Here is a 22,778-nt window from a genome sequence, read left to right as displayed (position 1 = left end):
CGGATTGCAGTTGGACCAGTGTGCATTGAAGAAGCCTCCACAATAACTTTATGACATTGGGGACAATACCTGCCCCTCACATGCCTACTGTCTAATGCCTACCTCTTTTTGTATCACTTAGCAGTAGAAGGGCTTCCCATAAATTAATTTATTATCTACAAGACTGCCTGCCAATACCAAATTCAAATGTGTTTCCTGCATCAAAGATGATTGATTACCTAATATCTGACCTACCTGTGCTTGGATTAAATGAGGTAACTTCAACTATTGAAACAGTGAGTGACTGATTGCATGAGTGATGATTTAAGTTGATTGATGATTTATGTGGTAGCAGACACTGAGGTAGGGTGTGTTGAACTGTAATATGGGAAATTTCTTGAGATAATTATTGATTTGCATTGTTTGGGGCTTGAGTGATGGGCGCTAATTTTCTGTAGGTGATCAGCCCTTTCACACTTACCCAGATTTAATTGCAGAGTGTTCTCCTTTTTTCTGGTTCTTCAGAAACCAGGATAGTCACTTTAATTAAGAAACAAAAACCTATGCAAATACTGCAATTCTGTTTCTCTACTTGTTCTCTAACTGCAGTGCACTCAATTTCTATCTTGCTCGGGTCATCGTGATGATGATGACTGGTCTGGGACGGCGTTACTTGGAGTCAGGAGGAGTATCATGGAAGAACTCAAGGTGGGAGCTGCAGGACTACCTCATCAACAGCTAGCAGTAAGAAGTTATAGAGTATAGACTTCAGTCCAAAGGTAAACCAAGAGTCTGAGGCATAGTACTCAGCTGTGTGGAATAGAGACAGGTGCATTTGTGAAATGCTGCTCTGTGTGTGTGTGTATTGGACTTGTGGAAAAGTAATACTTTTGTTTTTTTGCCCTGCCTCTGAGTCTTCTTGATACACTCCTCATGAAGCTTACCTTCCTTCTGTACTTCTCCTTGACTCAAAAATATAGTTACTCTTTTATAATCCACAGGCCTTCTTCTAGTCTCCTTCATAAACAAAAGGCGAAAGCTAGCTGAGCTCAACAAAACTCCTGCTTATCTACCGGACAAGTGCAGACAGGTCCCATGGAGTGGACATTCCCGAGGAGAATGCAGATGCACCATCCAATTTTGCAATACAGTATAATTTTACTTTTAATAATCATATTAACTAAGAGAAGTGGGTCGATGGGTTCACTACCTAACCTAGAAGACAGAACATTTAGATATCTGATAAATTGGGTCTCAAGGGCAGAAGGACTGTTTGCAATGTATTTATCTGCACTCTGTCATGTTCATTCCTTTGTTTCCTTCTAACAACAGATTGATGGCGAATGATGTGCTGCTGCTTATTGCTCAGATGAATGTTGGTGTTGTAGTGTTTGTCTTTGTCAAACCTTTCCCCAAATTCCATTACCTATCCATTCATCAAACCCCTAACCCTCTTCCTCCGAGCGGTGTGATTTATTGAGGTGTGGCTTAAATAATACCATCAATGGATCACACACTTGGTGGGGTGGAAGTGGTTAAAGAAAACACCAACTTACTGTAGAATCTTCTAAGCAGTAGCCCACACCAGTCCATTATCAACCTGCGCATTAAAAATGATACATATTTTTTTAGCTATAGAATGAAGAACATCAGTCGTCAGCATCATCATTCAGGCCTTGTGTTGCCTAACCGTAAACGTCTAACCTAAGTTTGCCCCACTCCAGACTTTGAGTCAATTTTTTATAACTTGAGGATTTCAGAAATAATACTGCTGGCTCCACAATAGCCAAATCTTACTAGCATTGCTGTTTTTTTTAATTTTAGCACAATCAGGCATTCTCATTGTGTCATTCCGTAGTACTCAGGTGGTGTCTGTTCTTTGTAAATCTTTGATAAATATATAACCCAGTTTCTCAGTCTTTCTACTTCCATCTAGTTGCCTACGATGGATAATCAATCAATCATTCAGATCAATCCTACAGTTTGAGGTCACTTGGGTTGAACTGGAAGTGGGACCACTCTTGTGAAGTTGTGATGCCTCCCCTGTTATTACTGCATGTATATTCAGGTAAGACAACTAGTATGGATAACATTTAACTTAGTAAGAAATAAATTAACTGCTATTGTTTTTTATCTACATAGTTGTACACAATATAGGTAATCATGGCAAGCATTCCCCAATTGGTCAACATAGTTAGAGAAGTATAAGCCTAGACTCTATAACTAAGTGCTACGCTCTCTCTTAAACTACAAGCACATAAACAGGCTGCGTAAAATTACTTGAAGGCAGCAGTGCAAAATAAAAGTCAAAGACACTACTTCAGGCATAAATTTAGATTAAAGAAAATAGTTTTCCTCTTCAATTATTAACAAAGAAATCCACCCTCTCCACCCAAACAACATGCCCAATCCCTCTCCAAAACAAAACTGATCCGAACCCCAAAACGTACAAGAAAAAGTCTCTCCAGTCCCAACTCCCTTCCCACTCTCTCCACCCATCCTCAACAAAGAACAAATCCCTCCCAACAAAACAAAAAATCCAAAAAGGGCTAGAAGACGGCATGGATGTCGGTCCGGAGCTGTTCCAGGCTCTGCTCCGTTGTGGTCAGCCGGCCCTCAATGGTGTCCAGCCCCTGCAAGATGCGGTGCAGCAAAGGCCTGTTGCCAGTGTGGTGGGGGTGGCAGCAGTTGGCTGGCGGCGCCGCCGGTAATGGGATGGCCCAGAGGCTGGAGGTTGACGGGGACCGGCGGCACTGGGGCCAGGTTGTTGTCCGGTAAATTCCTCCTCCTCTTGCAGGACCACCAGCCACTGGTATTCCATCTGGATACGCTTCAGCATCTGCCGCCGCACACGGGCCGTATCTCCTGCCTGTTGGGACTAGCAGGAGCAGCTATATTGAGAAAAACAAAAAAGATAAATTGCAAATAATACTCTGTGCAAACAAGTGTTTTAAATTACTGGGTAGCACAGTAGCAGTACATTGCTGGTTACCCACATATGTTGCCAAACATAAAAAAGCACTGACTGTATGGCAGAAAAGTATTAACAGGCAGGATAAAAAAACTGTGATTTGATTTTTTTTCTTCTAAAAGCTTTCCAAGTGACTATAAACAGAGTCAGACACTTTTAGATGAAAAATAAATGACTTCTCCTTAATGAGTATGGAACTATGCACTATATGGAGTAAAAGTTGTGTGAGATGTTAAATAATGAAGCCATGCTCATTGCTAGCCAGCACCTCTGCTAGTTTGCCACTTCTGCAGAAGTAGTTGATAGTTGTCTATTTTTAATTCCGATGGCCCTCCTCTTTGCCAAATGCATTTCTCTTTCTACCCTGTCTCCAAAGAGGCAGATGAATAATAAATATACTACGTCAGTCACACACCTCATGTATTAAATGTGGATATTAATATATTATCCAGTCTGCCGTAAGTAGACGTTGAGGAAAAGTAATCCAATGGACTGCACTACAGGTAAAGGAAAGGGATATATAGATTTTATTTGGCATATTCGTCACTGTGTATCCCATATGTCAAACTTGACATCAAATCATGCACTTACTCCCACTTTACTCTCTGGCCTCTCCCACCTCCACGTATTCCCAACAAATTCATTTGCTGGGCAGTAACCAAGGAAAGGAAACTTGATTTTCTCTGCAGCAGGGGGTAGGGTAGAGGGATTAGACAGATAGGGTAGAGATTGTTTTATATATAATAGAGGGGCCACTACACTGATCATCAATTCATCATCTTTGGCTTATTCAGTCAAGGTACAATTCGAAAGGGAAAAATCTGACCACGTGTAAATTAAATCTGTTATGGTAAATCATTAAATATATTCTGGAATCACTTCACATGGGTATCGCATTAAATGTGGCACATGCCAAGGATGGATTTTCCAATTTGGTAGGCTGGGACGGACGAACTTAGGAAAAAATAATGGAATGAAGTACTAAGAGGTGATTGAGTGGGTGAAGGGACAACACAACATGTGTGTTCAGTTTGCAATGCATTGAAAACATTGTAAATGCTGCATTAACTAAAGCAGATGCCCATTACACAGCCAACACTGCATTCACAAATTGATTGACCCATACTGCACTCTGGTCATAGTTGGCAAAAATGCCATGGGCAGGGAGGGGGGATGATGAATGATAGGTAGGATAGATATGGCTCACTTAACAAATACCTCGAGTCAAGGGAGTAGACCAAAGAATAAAAATAAATACTCCCCACTTTGAACCATAGCTTTTGAATGATATTGATAACCTTACATAAACCAAGTACGCACAGTAGGTGAGCAGCATGCTCTTCATGAGAAGAGCTGCCTAGCTTATTCATCCAAACGATCCAAATATTCATTCATTCTTTCATTCTAATTCACCCATAGCCACCATGATTAAGCTTTACTTTCTTCCATTCAGTCTTTCACCACAAATTCCAATATATTATCCACCCATTCAACAGAAACAAGTCCTGGGCGTAGTTCGCGGCGTTCCATTCATTCATGTCTCCCTCAAGCCGTCAAAACTCATTATGTGAGATTTTGCTGCGTTGCAAATAGAAGAGGCCATAATAACTCAACCACCACTGTGGCTGGTAAAGCTGGGGTAGAGGGTTTTCACTTCTCTGTAATTTTTTATGACGACGAGCGACACCATGGCAATAGCTAGGGAGCGTAGTAATTGCAAGAAATGATGTGACGTACCAGTGCCCGTCCCTGCTGCCGGTTCTCTGCCTTCAACTGGCCCATCTCCTCCTGTTGGAGTCGGCATCACCGATGTTCTGTGTGGCTAATAAAACATTACACATAAGAACAATAGTTACTTACCTGTAATCAGTGGTTCTCCAGTATTGGTGTCTTTCATAGATTCACATGCCTGAATCATTCCCCGTCGTCGGAGTGGGAGTCCCACGGTACATGAAAAAGCAATAATTATGCATATAACAACCAAAAACCCTGGTAACCTGAACCAGGAAGTAAAGTAGCCTAAGCTACAAGGGAAAAAACTTCCACAGCTATGACTATCACTGTCATTATATCCAGTCCAAACTGCAGCCAATCAGGCGACAGCACCCACCAGAATGTTCTCCTCAGAGGCTCAGGCTGTCACATTTTCTCGCACAGGAGTGAAGCAATACATAATAGCCTAAAAAGCCTCTGAGGGGAGGTGGGCGGGTTGCATGTGAATCTATGAAAGACACCAATACTGGAGAACCACAGATTACAGGTAAGTAACTATTGTTCTTCTCCAGTATTTGGGGTGTCTTTCATAGATTCACATGCCTGAATCAGAGTAGATAGCAGTACATAACCTTATGCTCATAAGACGCTACTTTGTATCATAGACCATATACATTATGAAACAGTATAACCATAGAGAAATACATGTGTGCTTCAACATATGTAAAACAATTTCAAGCCATAAATAGTATGGAAAAAAAACGTCTTATAAAAGCATAGCGGAGGAGGGAGAACAGAGGCTCTCCTTATTTGAAAAGATTGCGTAGAACAGCTTGTCCCACTGATCCATCCGCATCACTTGCAGCTTCCAAACAGTAGTGTCTGGTAAACGTATGGCAGCTGGACCATGTTGCCGCTTTACAGATCTGATGAAGAGGCACACCGGCAAAAAGAGCTGTAGATGAAGAGATTGCTCTCGTAGAGTGTGCTCTTGGGGTCGCTTGCAATGGTCTTCCAGCTTGATAATGGCATAAACAAATTGCAGCCGAGATCCAGCGAGCTATGGTTGGCTTTGATACTGAATGGCCTTGACGTGGTTTGCCATATGCTACCAGGAGCTGGTCCGATTTGCGCAGTGGTGCTGTCCGCTGTAAGTAAAACTTCAGACATCTTTTGATGTCTAGGGAATGCAAGGCCCTTTCTGCAGCTGTTTGCGGATTTGGGAAGAAAGTTTTCAAAACTATGGGTTCATTAAGATGGAAATCCGTCGAGACCTTTGGCATAAATTTTGGATTAGTGCGCAGCACCACAGAATCAGATGTGAATTGCAGAAAGGGTGGATGAACAGTGAACGCTTGGAGATCACTAACCCTTCTTGTAGACGTTAGAGCCAATAATAAAGAAACCTTCCAAGAAAGGAACTTTAGATCCGCCTTGTGGATGGGCTCGAAAGGATGCCGCATTAGTTGTGAAATCACTATATTAAGGTACCAAGAAGGAGGTGGACACCGAATAGGCGGGAACAACCTAAATAACCCCTTAAAAAATTGTTGGATGACTCTATTGGAATAGAGAGAGGTAATACCATCCTGCCGAAACCTTGAAATTGCAGCTAAGAACACCTTCAAAGTAGAGTGGGAAAGACCAGACCTCGCCAACTGTAGAAAGAAAGGCAGAATTTGTTCCGGTTTTGGGTGGATCGGATGGAGATTAACGGATTGACACCACATGCAAAACCTCTTCCACTTTAGTTTGTAGGTTTTAACAGTTGCTGGTGCCCGAGCATTGGCCAAAACCTCTTGGCAGTCTGGAGGGATATCTAGGTGTGCAAATTCAAGCTGTTGAGGAGCCATGCCGCTAATCTCAGCGATGCTGGGTCCGGATGACAAATTTGACCGTTCTGAAGGGTCAGAAGATGTGGAATTGGTCGAAACTGTATGGGCTCGGCCTCCGAGAGGAGGAGAAGTTCTGTGAACCAGTACTGGCGGGGCCACCTGGGAGCAATTAAAATCATGCGGCAAGGCTGTTGTTTGATCTTGCGCAGAACTCGTGGAACCAACGGGATCGGTGGAAAGGTGTAAGCATATATTTGCGACCAATTCATCGAAAAGGCATTTCCCAGCGAGTCCTTGTGGGGAGCCCAACTTGCGAAGAATGGGCATTTGCGGTTCTGGCTGGTTGCAAAGAGGTCTAGATCGGGATGACCCCATTCGTGAAATACTCCGTCTAGGAATGGTTGGTGTAACTCCCATTCGTGATTCGACGTTGTGGTTCTGCTGAGGGAATCCGCCAGAACATTCGTGATTCCTGGGACGTGAATGGCTTTGAGGTTGATCTTGTGGCGAATCGCCCAATCCCAAATCTCTTGCGCTTGCTGAGATAGGAGGGCTGACCTCGTCCCGCCTTGTTTGTTCAAGTAATGCATACTTGTTGTATTGTCTGTTCTTACAAGTATGCATGCTCCTCGGATGATGGCCTGGAAGGATTTTAGAGCCAAAAATATGGCTCCAATTCTAGCAGGTTGATATGCCACTTTCTCTGTTCTAGAGTCCACCTGCCCTTGACTGTCATTCCTTGAAGGTGCGCTCCCCAACCCTCGAGGGATGCATCTGTGGTGACTGTGAAATCCGGCATTTCGACCAGAAATGGACAACCCTCTTTCAAGTGTTTCATCTGACCCCACCATTGAAAGGCGTCCCGCATTCGCGAGGTGATGTGAATGATATCCTCGAATGATCCTGTGGTCTGAAGCCATTGCAGATTGAGCTCCTCCTGCAACGGTCTCATTCTGTACCGACAGTTGGGAATGAGATGAATGCATCCCTAGGAAGGATTTGTACACACGGACTGAAACGCACTCTTTTGAAAGTAGTGAGCGCGCAAGATTGCATATCTTGATTTGCCTTTCTTTTGACACAAAGGCTTTGGCCAGATCCGTGTCCAATGTCGCTCCTAGGAACGTTCTTCTTTGCGAAGGAGCTAGATGTGATTTCTCCAGATTTGTTGACAGACCCAGGAACTGGAAGAGTAAGAGGCATTTTTGAACATGCTCGGATGCTACCTTGGCAGAACTCGCCTTGATAAGGCAGTCGTCCAGGTACGGGAATATTTGAACTCCTTGCAGACGGAGATGCGCAGTCACTGGCGCTATAACCTTTGTGAAGACTCTGGGTGCGGAACGGAGTCCAAATGGGAGGACTCTGAATTGAAAATCCCTGCCAGCCACTCTGAACCGTAGAAATTTTCTGTGCCAGGGTAGGATTGGTACATGAAAATAAGCGTCCTGCAGGTCGAGGGTGGCCATGTAATCTCCCATCGAAAGCAACTGCAGAATTTCTTGGAGTGTCAACATCCGGAAAGACATTTTCTTTAAACATTTGTTGAGAGCGCGGAGGTCGAGAATTGGACGCCACTCTCCTGATTTTTTCCGGATGAGGAAAAACCTTGAATAAAAGCCCGTTCCCTTCTGTAGGAGAGGGACTTTTTCGATTGCTCCTTTTTGAATCATCAAATTTATTTGGGAAAAAAGCTCTTTGAGATGAGCAGGGGGTGGGCCCTTGGGAGGAGAATTTGGCGAAATTTTCGTGAATTCCAGAGCATGGCCTCTGGATATTATATTGAATACCCACTTGTCTGTGGTAATCTTGGACCAATTTGAATAGAAGTGGGATATTTGACCTCCAATTCTTGTACGTGGTAACGGTAGAGATGGTGGCAGGTGGCTTAACTCATTGCTTCTTACCGGACTCTCGTCCGCGAAAGGACTGTTTCCTACGAGACTGCGAATATGGTTGATTTCGCTGTCCGTAATATTGCTGGCGATAATTCTGAGATCTTTGGCCAGATTGAGAGGTCTGAAAGGAACGCTGTTGGTTATAACCTCCCCTGCTAGAGAAGGATCCACGTCCTCTGGCTCCACGGAAGGTAGATTTTTTAAATTGCAAACTACCCAGGGACCTTGCCGTCTCCGTATCCTTCTTAATGGCCTGTAGTGCTTCATCCACATGTGCACCGAACAAGGATTCACCATCAAATGGCATGTCTATGATTTTAGACTGCACCTCCTGGCGAAAAGATGTTGACTTCAGCCAACCCTGCCTCCTCAGCACTGCAGCTCCTGCCAACTGCCTGAACCCAGTTGATGCCACATCCACTGCTGCATCAATGATCTCCGCTGATGCATACTCTCCTTCCTGCACGATCTTTATGGCCTCGGATTTTGAAGGCTCCGGTAACATGTCGAGGAAAGGAGAGATGTCGGACCACATCTGGCGGTCGTATCTCCCTAAAATCGCCAGGGAATTTGCAGCCCGAACTGTGGTTGCTGCCATCGTGGACACCTTCTTTCCTATTGCGTCCAATCTTCTACCATCTCTATCAGGTGGAGCTGATATGGGCGTTGATGGATTTCTAGCCCGTCTCTGAGCCGCTTGCGCTATAACAGAGTCCGCCTTAGGTTGACCAATTAGGCATGCTGGTGAATTACTTGGGGCTCTATATTTCTTGTCCAGCCTTGGTAACACTGCTGGAAGAGAATTAGGGGTAGCCATCAGTCTCAATCCCTCCTTCCAAATAAAATCAATGATTGGGATTGCCCGAACCTGCTTCCTTGGTTGGTCCTTAAAGTCATACAGGAAGCAGTCATCCTCCTTTGTTTCCATGGGGATCAGGAATCTCTTAGTCGCTCTTTCCATAAGTGAATGAAAATTCCCAATGTCCACCGGGGGAGAGTCCACCGGAGCCGGAGCACTTGGAGAAGGAGTTTGTACCTTATAATTATCCCACTCCGACATGATAGACTGATCATCTACCTCTCCTTCCTCCCTTTCATTGTCTGTAACCTGCGATTGACGAGATGGCAACGGAGAAGGGGGTCTTGGTGACTGTAACGACGACAACTGTACTCTTGGCCTGGGTGTCGACGGGAGAAATTCCGCCGTTTCCGAAGGAGGGAAACGTCTATAGTAATCTTGCAACATATACTGCAGATTATCAAGCAGTTCCAATGGCATTTGACCAGACGGCACTGGTGCAGGAGGTGTCGGCTGTGGTTCCATATTAGGATCTTCGTACTGGTCATCAACATCATCCTCATCATCTTGATATTTGATGAGAAGCTCCGATGGACTCCTTGCAGTCCGAAATCTCTCATCTTCTTCGGAATCGTTATCCTCCGATTGTAAAAGTTGCGCCGGCAATTTTAGAGGCGATATAGCTTCTAAAGACGATCCTCTGCGCTGAAGAAGCGTAGTCGCTGTTGCCCTTTGATCAGACACGACAGACGACGGAGTCGCAGTCCACACCTGCATATCCATGCAGGTAGATAGAGGAGGTGGTGACAATCGCGTCGACGGAACCGACGTCGGTGGTAATCCTGACGTTGAAGCCATTTTCGATGACGAGGCTGTTTTCGTCGACGAGATGGCAGTTGTCGACGACGAGACAATCTTCGTCGACGAGGGCGCCGACGATGAGGTAATCTTCGTCGACGAGGGCGTCGTCGACGGGGCACTCTTCGTTGACGAGGGCGTCTTCGTCGACAATGGCGTCGACGCGTCCATCTTCGTCGACGCATGGATCTTAGTCGACGAGGCATTTTTCGTCGACGGGGCAACTGTCGACGGCACCACAATCTTCGTCGACGGAGTAGACATCGACGAGGTAGTCTTCGTAGACGGAGCAACTTTCTTGCTTCTTACCGTCGATGGGACGGAGACGAGGGATGACACCTCCTTCGTCGACGAGATGGGTTTAACACTCACCGAGACCAGCGTGGACGGCGATGAAGCTGATGACATTATCATTGCAGGTCTCGGCGACGAGAATGTAATAGTCGACGTTGAAACCGCGTCGACGATAATAACCGTCGACGCCACTGCCGTCGACGGCGCCGTCGACGACGGCAATCTCACTTGAGGTAAATTCCTCTCAGGAAAACTTTTAGCTGGCAGATTTTTTCCTGATTTCCTCGGGGGCGTAGAGGGCTTGGATCCTGAAGGTGGAGACGTCTTCTTAGATGAAGACGAAGACTGACCCGAGCCCTTAACAGACTGGGCTCTCCTCGACACCTTCGCCCCAGTAGAAGAAAACTCTTCTTCAGCCACCCTTTTCCTGGAAGAGATAGAGGACCCAGAGGCAGTTTCTATCCCTGACAAAGGATCCTCTTTATCCTTAAGCTTCTGTAGCCACAGAAGAAGACGTCCTTCCCTATCCCTTAAGGTCTTCTGAGGGAAAGTCCGGCAAATCTTGCACTCCTTCACTTCATGATCAGGATAGAGGCAATAGATGCATTTTTTGTGAGGGTCTTCAGAAAAAAGCCGAAGCTTTCCGCAGGACTCACAAGGTCTGAAGAAGGATCTTTTTGTAGTTGACATCCTAGAAGTTGTAGAAACAGTAGAAACTTGAAGAACTGAGCAGAGCTCAGGGAGACTCCCTTCACACGACGTGCGGTAGAAAATCTGACAGCCTGAGCCTCTGAGGAGAACATTCTGGTGGGTGCTGTCGCCTGATTGGCTGCAGTTTGGACTGGATATAATGACAGTGATAGTCATAGCTGTGGAAGTTTTTTCCCTTGTAGCTTAGGCTACTTTACTTCCTGGTTCAGGTTACCAGGGTTTTTGGTTGTTATATGCATAATTATTGCTTTTTTATGTACCGTGGGACTCCCACTCCGACGACGGGGAATGATTCAGGCATGTGAATCTATGAAAGACACCAATACTGGAGAACCACTGATTACAGGTAAGTAACTATTGTTCTTATGTGTAATGTTTTATTAGCCACACAGAACATCGGTGATGCCGACTCCAACAGGAGGAGATGGGCCAGTTGAAGGCAGAGAACCGGCAGCAGGGACGGGCACTGGTACGTCACATTATTTCTTGCAATTACTACGCTCCCTAGCTATTGCCATGGTGTCGCTCGTCGTCATAAAAAATTACAGAGAAGTGAAAACCCTCTACCCCAGCTTTACCAGCCACAGTGGTGGTTGAGTTATTATGGCCTCTTCTATTTGCAACGCAGCAAAATCTCACATAATGAGTTTTGACGGCTTGAGGGAGACATGAAAGACACCCCAAATACTGGAGAATTTAGATTCCAGATACGCATCCCCAAATACAACTGCAAAGCAGCACTACAGCTCAGTTAGCACGTCAGTATCTTCCAAATATCACTCTGGGCATTTGATTGGCTAGTTCACAAAGTTAGACAAGCCAAGCGTGGAATAATGGTCAATGAAAGACATATGGTGTTGGTGGGCAAATGCAATGGGAGTGGGACCCCATACTTTTTTCCAGCCTTGCTGCACTGTCATGGGAAATCGCTGGTATACTGTAAATATAAATATAAATGAATGAGTCAGCAGCACACTACATTGGGAGGGTTAGGTGGTCCATGATGAACATGGCCTCTCTCTCCTGAATTGAACTGTGTCAGAGCTAGGCATAAGCAGGAAAAGGAAAGCCTTCTCGACAACCATACATGGTGATTTTTATTTAAAATACAAGCTTATTTGGGCCTGCTATCTGAATCTTCACGATACACAGCACCAACATTCCAATACCCCAAGATTCTACCCTAAAAAGGCCACAACAAATCATAAAAGGACTTACTGGGATCAGCAGAGCCCTCGGCAGCAGCGCTGGTGGCCAGCTCTGGCTGACCAGCTTCTCTAGGACCCACAGAAACATCCTTCTTCTTGCCTTTGGGTGCTGATGAAAGAAATTAAGAAGATAAATGAAAATAGATTAGTGATTTAGTTAATATTCTTCCCAAAAATGTTTTATGAAAAGCAACCGCAATCACATACTTTGCTAAAACAGATCACCAATAGTACTACTAGTTTCGACTTGAGTCTATCGACTGTCATTAAATCCTTATTCCAAATTTTCTTAACGAAAACTAGAAACTAGGTCACAATAATACACCAGCTTAAACTAAACATAACTTAGCTCTAAATGTGAGCAGCATGCTATTCAGAAAAAAAAATATTAGCATTGTAGAACACAAACACAACAAATAATTAATACTCACGAGCCCCAGAATCTTGATGCCTAGCAGGTCGAGCAGGTCCTGTTTCCAGTCCAGAATGTCTGCCCAGCAGTGCAGCAGCTGCTGGATGGTGCACCGAACATGTCTAGTGTGCCGCACACACTGGCACGCTATCCCCCAGCGCTGCGATACTCCCGTAGGGTTTAGCCGCTACCAGGCCTGCCACCAGCATAGAGGGGAGGTGGCGCTGCATAAAAATAATTGTGCTGCCACCTCCTCCTCTCGATAGATTGCCCGGGGCTGCACACCTGGGCGGCAGCGCCGCCCACAAGGAATTCGCCCCTTTGCCATGGCGCTGGGTGGGGTAGAAATAATAAGAAGGAAAAGGAAGGGAAAGTGAAGAAGAAAGAAATTAGAAACGAAAGGGAAATATAGTCAAAAAGTCCCAAAAACATCCAAAAATGTACCCAAAAATGCAAAATACACAAACAAAAAGACACACACTATTATAAAAATTTACCATTAGGGGTAGATAAGTAATAAAGGAAAAGGTTAACAAAAATTACAAAGTTTGTGGACAGATAAAATTTAGGCCCCGCACCATAACAGAGAGCAGAAAAACAAGATGGCTGCGCCCATGCGGACCGCGTGGTGCTGGTCGCGTGCGATTTAGAATGCAAGAACATGCTTGAGAAGGGTGTAGTGCCGTTCATGTGCAATTTTGGAGCGTGCGGATGTACTCCACATTCCCAATACAATTGAATATATGATGAAAATGTCATTTGTGCCCAGATTTTCTTGGGGGAAGAACCCCCAAGCCCTCCTTGAGGTAGTCAAGCTCAGTCACTGCGCTCTCTATGCACCATACGGGGGACTGGTCACATAACATTTGCCAAGGCTGCTTTCGGTTTCCAGTCTGGCCACGTACACACACACACACACATGCACGCAGGCACACACAAGAACACACACCATAGTTGTTCCCAAAGAAATATGGATTTATCATCATAATAACAGCCCCCAAACTACTCTGTATAGATCTAAGGTTGATGGGGATGCTACGGTTATGTGGAATAGGGAGCATTAACTTTTTCTTTGCCTTTGAAAGATGGGGCTTGACTCCAGCTGGTATCAAATATTCGTTCCCATATCCAGGAGGGTATCTAAACTAACTTCAGGAGAGTTCTAAAGAGGCACAAATATCTTCTGTCCCGAAAGCCACCAACTTTATTAGCACATGAATTTTAAAACCTACTGGACCAAGATTTGGAGGCAATGAGAAATAAAAGTGACGGACTAGTCCGTTTTCTTCATGCACTCCCAAAGAATCATAAACAAGTATTAAAGGCTTCAAAATGTGGCTATGTGAATGCAACTCCTCCTGTGAATGCAATGCACACAACATAAAACACAATACAATCAAGATAAAAGTACCATATTTTGCTTCACATACCTGAACTAGTTGGATGTTCTTCAATTTTCTCTTCTTCCTTCCCTGGAACAGGGGGCACACCAGTCTCAGTTGGATCTTTAGCAGTGCTTGCTAGAGGATCTTCTGAAGATATAAAATCAAGTCTTTTTTCAAAATGTGTTTTAAATAAATTAGTGTAAAGATAGAAACACGTAATTCCTTCCCTGGAACAGGGGGCACACCAGTCTCAGTTGGATCTTTAGCAGTGCTTGCTAGAGGATCTTCTGAAGATATAAAATCAAGTCTTTTTTCAAAATGTGTTTTAAATAAATTAGTGTAAAGATAGAAACACGTAATTCCCTCTACTAAAAAACCTGTTCTTATTGCAGATTACCATCACATAAGACCTTCAGGCATCTTGACCACAGTAATATCAAACATAGAACTGAATATTTCCACTGCTCCTCACACCACTCCTGGAAAGCCTACAGTGTTATCCCTATTAGCAAAACATAGCTGAATCATGATTACTTCTCCAAGAAGTTGAGCATATTTGGTATATAATGGACGTCAGGCTTGAAAAGTCTGCTCGCGGGTGCACAACATAACACAGAGATAAATGATTAGAAGTATATTTAATAAGTGTATTTATTTGTTTCACATTCAAATCAATTAAAAATTGTACTGCCAAACTAAAGGTAGCTCAGGTGTCAGAATCTTCACAGAATTATTTTAGTACGCACAGAAATCATAGTGCAGCTTTGCACATGTCATTAAGACCAACATAGCAAACACAAGGAGATGATGGACGAAGTGCTGAAACTTTTCAGACACTCACCCCCAGTCACAGATTTGGGTTGAATCCATCATTGTTCTTTAGCTCACTTCGCAACCCCAGTTCTGACACAGTTATGTGCAAATTAGTCTTGACCTTGTGCCTCATAGGAACAGTCCAGCCTGAACTGCCAAGCCATGTGAGAGATAAAAAGGTAGATTTCCCGTATATAAGGAGTATCGGACCTATATTATGTTAGCATGATGCATCTATACATACTCTCCCTGTTTGGTATATATGCTTTTGCTTGGAGGAAACTTGTTTATTTCCTCCCTGTATATCTATTGCTAAAAAAGTAGGCTGAGAACCATACAGACGCCATCTTCTGATCATATGCTCGAGCACGGGTCGTGATCACGTGTTGATCACGTGCAGTTCTCAGGCCCCAGCTCATCTGAGTTAATGGTAGCAGCTGAAGGTAGGCTGTTTACTCAACTGTTCTAAGACTCAAGGTCGCATCTGGCTTTGGGGGTGATAAGCGCATTCCTGGAGGCGCCGTGTCTACACTCCCAGGCACCAAGACGAAAGGGAGTCACCCCTCCTGACCTCATCAGTAATAGATAGTCAAGCCTTTGTACTGGTCTGATGTTTGCCATATATGGTCCTTTCCTGGAGCTCGAGGGCCAACTGGTGTTTTTCCTTTTACAGTGATTGTGTGTGTTGAACCGAAAAGTATATAACCTCATGTTTGAAAACGAGCCAACAGTCTTCTCGGCGCACCTGATGGGTGAGGTTCGGAGAGGCTCCTCTATAGAGTATTTGGCTTAATAAACGATTGTACCTTCTTCACTGCCAACTGACTGATTATTCGGTAATGGTATTGGGACTATTGGTAGGTATAGTCCTTTAGTTTATTTTTATGGTACATCACATGTCTTCCCTGGACCGGAAACAAGCATCCTGGGACCGGTTTAGGGCTAACAGCCCTCATCAGCCAGGCTAGCTTGAATCCAGTGGCAAAGTGAACAAGGGACCCACATCTGGGCATACCCTGCCAACTTAGGGCAAACAAAGCAAACACAAGGAGATGATGGACAGAGCGCTGACACTTTTCAGATACTCACCCCCAGTTACAGATCTGGGTTGAATCCATCATCATTCTTTAGCTCACTTCGCAAACCCAGTTCAGACAAATCAGTCTTGACCCTGTGCCTCATCGGAACAGTCCAGCCCGAACTGCCATGCCATGTCTTCCTCAGGTTGTCTTTTTCATATTAACTTACAATTACACTTTCCACATTCTTTCAAAATCCAACCACTCTTGCAGAGCGTTCTCTGTATTCCAGTGACATTAGAAGGATCCTTTGTTTCAACTGGATAAAACTAAGGACCTGAGAATGTTTAATCAGCTATTTGTAAAATATGTCCATCTCAGACAAGGTTTACCAAACTCCAAACAATCCACAGCTAGGTGGATAGTAGCTTGCCTTTACTATGTGTTACCAATTGGGAGGCAAATTGCTTGCTGTGGAACCAAAAGCTCACTCTACTAGGGGTAAAGCAGCTACTACTGCATGGCTTAGAAACATCCCCATTTCCAATATCAGTAAAGCAAGAAAATGGAAGACATTAACCACATTCACTAGTCATTACTGCCTTGATTTATACACTCCAGGGGAAGAAGGTTTGGGTCAGGCAACAGTTCAAAACATATTCAAGTGATATAGCCTTTACAAACAGGGAACCTAACCTAAATTATTCATACAAATGTTTTGCTGTTGCCCAACAGTCGCTTTCTGTGACTTCAGTTAGCCTGCTACACTGCTCAAGCATTTGCGCTAGTCCACCGATGCCGAAGAAAAATGTACTTACTTGTAGTCCAAGTACTGTGTTTTATGAATATTTTTTGAAGTCTTAAATGACCTGCCCAGTTCCCCAGCTGGGTAGGGTTGAGAAATGAAAACCACTCATGACATTTTACATGTAAAAAAGAACTGGCTCTGAAAGGCAACTGCCAATAGAGCACATTGAGGGTGGGGGAAGATCCTGGAGTGTTAAATGGGCATGCCACCTTTTTCACAGCTTTCAATAAAGGCTCATTAGACTAAATTATTCTCTTCAGGTCATATACTGCCATACCCTTTTTGCAACTAAAATGCTACAATTTTCATTGGCTTATGGCGGCTCAACTTAAATGCAATGAGGAAAAGACCGAGATCCTTCTTTACGGTAACTTTCCCCCCTGCTTTCGGGAATCCCTCTGGCCTTCTGATTTTCCCCTACCCCTGTGTTCAGGACTCCCAGCAAAAAATTTAGGGGTCTGGTTTGATGAGCAGCTGTCTTTTTCATCCCAGATTAAAAGACTGACGGGGAGCTGCTTTGGGATTCTAAAGTCCCTTAAGAAGTTTCTTCCTCTGCTGCCAAGACCAGCTAAGGAATCAGTAGTGCGGGCGCTGATCCTCTCCCGGGTGGATTATTCCAATGGGCTGTATCTGGGCCTCCCTGAATATATTTTTTAAAAACTGCAGGTAGTCCAGAATGCGGCAGCTCGTTTGGTTTTGAACATCCCGTTGAGGTCAAGCATGGCTCATCATTTACGCACGCTTCATTGGCTCCCGGTTAGGAAGTGCGTGGAGTTTAAGGCTTTGGTGATAACCCATCGCGCCTTATATGCTGGTGGTCCGTTATATCTCAGGAAACGTTTTGCTTTCTATGTACCAACCCGGCTTCTAAGATCATCTTCTCTGCTGCTTGCAAGGATTCCTCGGGTGCGCCTTCAGAGAATGGGGGGCAGATCCTTTACGGTTAAGGCAGCATTGGCTTGGAACTCACTCCCCGTCTCTCTACGGGCCATCAAAGAGACTAATCAGTTTAAAAAGCAGCTTAAAACCTTCCTATTTTAACTCTTCTCCTCTTTTGGATCCTCACAGGCTCGCGCCGGGACACTCCCAGGAGTAGCTGTGCGCGCTACAAAAACCCATTAACATAACATAACATAACATACAATGGAAACTTGAAATCGATGTTTTTTATATCTTAAAGGCTACTATCTGGAAAGACGTTTGCCTCTGATAAGACTCTTAAAGGGTGCTGTGAAACATTCTGGGCCAGATGTATCAAGAATTGCTTTTGCGATTCTTAAATAGCGAATTTTACTGATTCGCTATTTAAGAATCGCAAAATGCAATGTATGTAGGATTTGCAAAAAAAATTGCGAATCCTACATATTTCTTAATAGCGAATCACAAATTGCAATTCTCTAATAAGGAATACCTTCCCATTCATTCCTTTGGAACCTAGAGGCCCATATGAATGAATAGGATTGCATTCGCAATTTGTGAGTACCAAATAGGTACTCACAAATTGCGCATGCAATTTCAAGGGTGCCAAGAGAACACCCTGTTGCACCCCTGAAATATCCATGTGTGCACGTGTGGCGCACCTATATGCCCTAAGGGCATGTATGTGCGCCACATGCCACTTCGAAAAATGCTAAAAAAGTGCATTTTTAAAGAAATTTGCAAATTACCACCAACTACAAGTTGGTGGTAATTTGCGATTCCTTAAAGCCAGGTCGCAGTTTTTTCTTGCTTCCTGCATTGCATTTAAAGAATCGCAAATTGCGATTCCCTAAATGCATTTGCAAAATAGGTAATCACAAAAATTGCGATTACCTATTTTGAGAATGCCTTTTGGGATGATACATCCCAAATGGCTTTTTCATGTTCGCAAACGGGCAGATTCTGCGAATCGGACCATTTGCGAACGGGAAAACGCTTGATACATCTGGCCCATGGACATTAGTACAGTGGCATACCAATAATTGAGGGCCCCCCCTGCAAACTACATAGAGGGGGCCCCCACCCTCCGGACACAGTAAGGATCTCTCAGGCCAGGGGCCAGTGTACAGTACCCAAGGGGGCCCCCTGGAGCTCGGAACTCCCTGCACCACGAGGGCTGCTGGGCCTATTGTTACGCCACTGAATATGTGCACTGGCACCTTGTGTTTATATTAATGTACAATATATACATATGGAGAAGTGCTTCAGGATCCCTACATGCAGTGCAAAGTTATTCAAGCATTTGTTACTTCAATGAAGATATTTAAGATGCAGAACTAGTAGACTTTTATTGCTCTCACGGTGTCTGCATGTTACAATGATCTCACAAAGGGAAACAGTTGCTTTCCTAACAGTCATGAGGGCTCTTCAATGTGATTCTACCTTATTGCACACATTTAAACCCTTGTATATCCTGGATTTTTGACATAGAAAAAACTATATTTGCTGATATCCAGAGAGTAATATGCTAATCATAGCCGCTACTGAGAGAGGTTAGTGGCAGCATAACCCAGCCACAAACACAAACACACAACACACACTTGAAGGTATCTAAACACACTATGGAGACTGGTCCTCATAGCACACTGTTCCTCAAAGAAATTGTGTTTGTCTGGGTCTGTCAAGGTCTACCCAGGGGCGACTCCTCCGTTTGAGCAGAGGAGAGCCACCCCACAAACAAAACCTCCAAGCGAGAAGCTGAAAAATAAAATGGTAATAACGTTTATTTATTTTTCAGCAACCGACCCGTCCCGAACTGAATGTCAGGACGGAGCGGGACCATTGCTGCTGAGTGGCAGCTAGGAGCTTTGTGCTCTCAAGTTTAAAATGAGCATTTCTCTTTGGCCGGCTTTCTTGTGACAGCCAACCAGGCATGTGCATTCTAAACCTCTCTAATCCAGCTGTCTAAAGATAGCTGGGTTAGAGAAAGCAAAGGCCTCCAGTGCTCTTGTCCCACCATGAGGACCGATCCGTTCTCACAGCATGGGTTGAACAAGCTTCCCCCATACACACAACATGTCATACCTATATTTATGAGGAGAGACCATTGACAATAACAGAGTGTGTATTTACTATTCTAACTCCATGCTCCTTTTGATAATGAGGTAGGTTATAAAGCGGACCAAAGCAAACATAACTATGCTTTTAGTTTTTTGATGCACTCAATTAAAAGTACCTAAACACACTACGGGGACCAATCTTCATTGCATGCACACACAAGACCATACTTGCCGTACCAGGCAGCAGGTGTTTCCTCCGTGTACTGGAAGTGTTAGGGTGTCGGGGGCTGTTTTGTTACTGTGAGCAGTATTTGTAGCACTGCAACAGTTTTAAAATTAACAGCTGCAGAATTCCTTGTATATCCTGTAATTTTCAGGCAACAATAAAAGTGTCAAGATAGCTCTGTTGATTAATGTACTTGTTGGTGACAGATCGGAGATTTGTCTAGTGGCAGTTTTACCTCATTTAAGGTAGCACAGTGGGTTAATATGTCTGCTACAAATGAGGTGTACCATGCAGATCATAGAATAGTATTGTATGTGCATATCTTAGGGGGTTACTGCTTTTGTTACAGTGTCATCCAGGAGCTACATGTGAACTACATGGTACAGGATAGAAAGTTTAATCCTTTTTCGAGTCTTTCATTATTCTAATGTTGCTAGAAAGGGTTTGTTTGGGTGGAAATAAATTTGCATTAGTAAAGCCAACCCTAACCACTATGTTACTTTCTGAATCCTGGTTTGTACTTCTCCACACCAAGCACTCTCCAAAACTGCCTACTAGTATGGATGACATGTGAATCCTACACTTTGTATTTCCCTTTGTCTTTGTAACCTTTTCTATACACTGATTTACACATGTATTATTCTTTGTCTCTTCATTTGTGTTTGATGTAAAGTGCTCCGATTCCCTACACTGGTATGAGAAGCGCTATAAAACAAATGAAATACATGTCAAAGAGGGGCTATGGAGAGATGAGTGTGATAGTGAGGAAATCATTGAAGAGCCCCAACAAAGATTGTTGAATCCTGGTGCACTCTAAGGTCATCATTCACTATGCTTTAAAAGTGAATACAATAGAATATCTGATGAAAACTGTGTTGTAGAAGAGAACCCGTAACTACGGTTATCCAGCAGTATTGGTATCTTTCATAGATTCACATGTCTGAATCATTCCCCGTCGTCGAGATGGGAGTCCCACAGTAACATAATCAAGCAGTATTTAAATAATGCCATAGGCTATAATGGCGCTGAGCCTTGTCTAACATAGTCTATGTCCTTTTTTAAAAAGGACTAAATGTTGAATGCAGCCACATTCACATGCCTGAATCAGAGAAGCAAGCAGTCACATCCAATTTTATCTTGTCTGTTGTGGATGGTGGGTGACTTCTAAAACATATTGAACCCCAAAAGTTTGAGGTAATACACAAGCCACCTTAAAAGCTATACCTGTGCCTACTGTATTATCACCCTTTAAAAAAAAAACAAATGCAATAAGGGGATGAAAGAAAAGAAATGCACGGAATATAGTCATATGAAAGCTTAAACTATTGCTTATTTAGTCTAATTCTCATATACAAAGCATTAGCAAGAGGCAAGGAAAAAGCAGCGTAACTCATAATACACCTTATCTAGTATTGTTTTACATCATTAAGAACACGTAAGCATTTGAACTCACCATGAGAACAAAAGACTCTTTCTAAGGGTTAGAAAGAGGATTACCTTAATGGAAGAGATGGCAAAGCACCACCTGACCCACTGCTGCATCTGCATCCTGGACGGACTCATGGCAGTAGTGCTGCATGAAGGTGTGAGTGGTCCTCCAGGTTGCAGCACAACAGATTTTTTTTCCAGAGTCACTCCCCCGAGGAGGGCAGCTGACATGGCAACTGCTCTGGTGAAGTGAGCCTTTGTTGTTCTTCTCAAAGGTTTGTTAGTTTTATCATGACAGAATTGTTACATAGCCGATATCCATCTTGCGATAGTGGCCTTTGTTATTGCAGTCCCTTCTCTGCCTCGGCCATAGGCAACTGATAATTGATCAGTTTTCAAATGTCCTTCGTTCTTTGAAGGTAGAACTTAAGGCAACGTTTTACATCCAGCATATGTATGGTTTGCTCTGCAGGTGTTGATGGTTGTGGAAAAGAGGACCGGAGTATAACCGGATCATTGAGGTGGAATTGTGACGCCACTTTAGGAATAAATGTAGGATTAGTTCTTAGAATCACAGCGTCTTCTTTAAATATTAAAAAGGGTTTCTTAATGGTAAACGTTTGGATTTTGCTTACTCTTCAGGCTGAGGTGAGGGCCAGTAGAAGAGTGACTTTCCAAGTCAAGATTTTCAATTCAGCTTTATGAATGGGTTTGAATGGTCTCTTCATGAGTGGTGCAAGGACTACGTTGAGGTTCCATTCCGGTAGACGTGCTCACACTTGAGGAAAAGTATGGAACAGCCTCTTCATAAATTGTTTGATCAGGCTTGAGGCACGAAAAGAAGTTGCACTGGAAGCTCTTCTATATCGAGAGATGGAAGCCAGATGCACTTTAACTGAGGCGGAAGCTAAACCAGATTTTGCCAAGGAGAGGAGATATGGGAAAATCTGTTGCGGGGATACTTGAAATGGATGCAAGCCATTTTGTTGGCACCAAAAACAGAATCCTTTCCATTTCAACTTGTACGTTTTATTGGTACTTTCCGCCCTAGATTTTGAGAGGAGGTCTCATTCCTGTGAAATGTTCATGTCCCTAAGTTCCAGGAACTCAGGAGCAAGGCATACATGTGTAGAGACTCTGGATTCGGATGGCACACCTTTCCGTAATCCCTGGTCAGAAGAGAGGGGGACATCTGCAAACATATGAGTCTGGCTTCTAAAAGATGAAGAAGTCCAGGAAACCAGTGATGTCTGGGCCATCTGGACGCAATGGGAATCATGCGACATATGTCCAGCTTCATTTTGGTCAGTACTCTGGGGATCAATAGGATAAGGGAGAAAGGCGTTGGCATATATCCTTGACCATCGCATTGAAAGGGCATTGCCCTGAGACCCTGGGAAGGGGAACCTGCTGCATAAGACCTGCATTTGTCATTGATGTCTG

General features: G+C 43.9%; 2 protein-coding genes across 7 annotated transcripts in view; both read right to left on the bottom strand.

Moving 5' to 3' along the window:
• The window catches only part of AK9 (adenylate kinase 9), a 1,219,082-nt gene that overhangs the window by 927,190 nt on the left and 269,114 nt on the right, over window positions 1-22,778 (bottom strand). For all 6 annotated transcript variants that reach the window (XM_085611347.1, XM_085611348.1, XM_085611351.1 and 3 more), the window contains exon 15: window positions 14,109-14,210. In XM_085611347.1, the coding sequence (XP_085467473.1) occupies window positions 14,109-14,210 (102 nt within the window). The remainder of the gene's footprint in view (window positions 1-14,108; window positions 14,211-22,778) is intronic.
• LOC146817876 (uncharacterized) lies at window positions 2,507-12,745 on the bottom strand. The gene is made up of 3 exons (XM_085611355.1): window positions 12,698-12,745; window positions 12,277-12,375; window positions 2,507-2,870 (listed from the first exon to the last, which is right to left on the bottom strand). The coding sequence occupies exons 2-3, from the start codon at window positions 12,352-12,354 to the stop codon at window positions 2,529-2,531; spliced, it is 420 nt and encodes a 139-aa protein (XP_085467481.1). The 5' UTR covers window positions 12,355-12,375; window positions 12,698-12,745; the 3' UTR covers window positions 2,507-2,528.

This window comes from Triturus cristatus, chromosome 6 (assembly GCF_964204655.1).
Source record: "Triturus cristatus chromosome 6, aTriCri1.1, whole genome shotgun sequence".
In the NCBI taxonomy this organism is placed as follows: domain Eukaryota; kingdom Metazoa; phylum Chordata; class Amphibia; order Caudata; family Salamandridae; genus Triturus; species Triturus cristatus.
The sequence above is the reverse complement of the archived record's forward strand: the minus strand, read 5'-3'. Positions and strand labels throughout refer to the sequence as shown.

Bases quoted from the DNA above. Each gene is read 5' to 3' on its own strand.
- LOC146817876 (XM_085611355.1), bottom strand. From the start codon at position 12,354: ATGTTTCTGTGGGTCCTAGAGAAGCTGGTCAGCCAGAGCTGGCCACCA. The intron at 2,871-12,276 runs GTAAGTCCTTTT...TTCTCAATATAG, and splicing joins CGAGGGCTCTGCTGATCCCA to CTGCTCCTGCTAGTCCCAAC.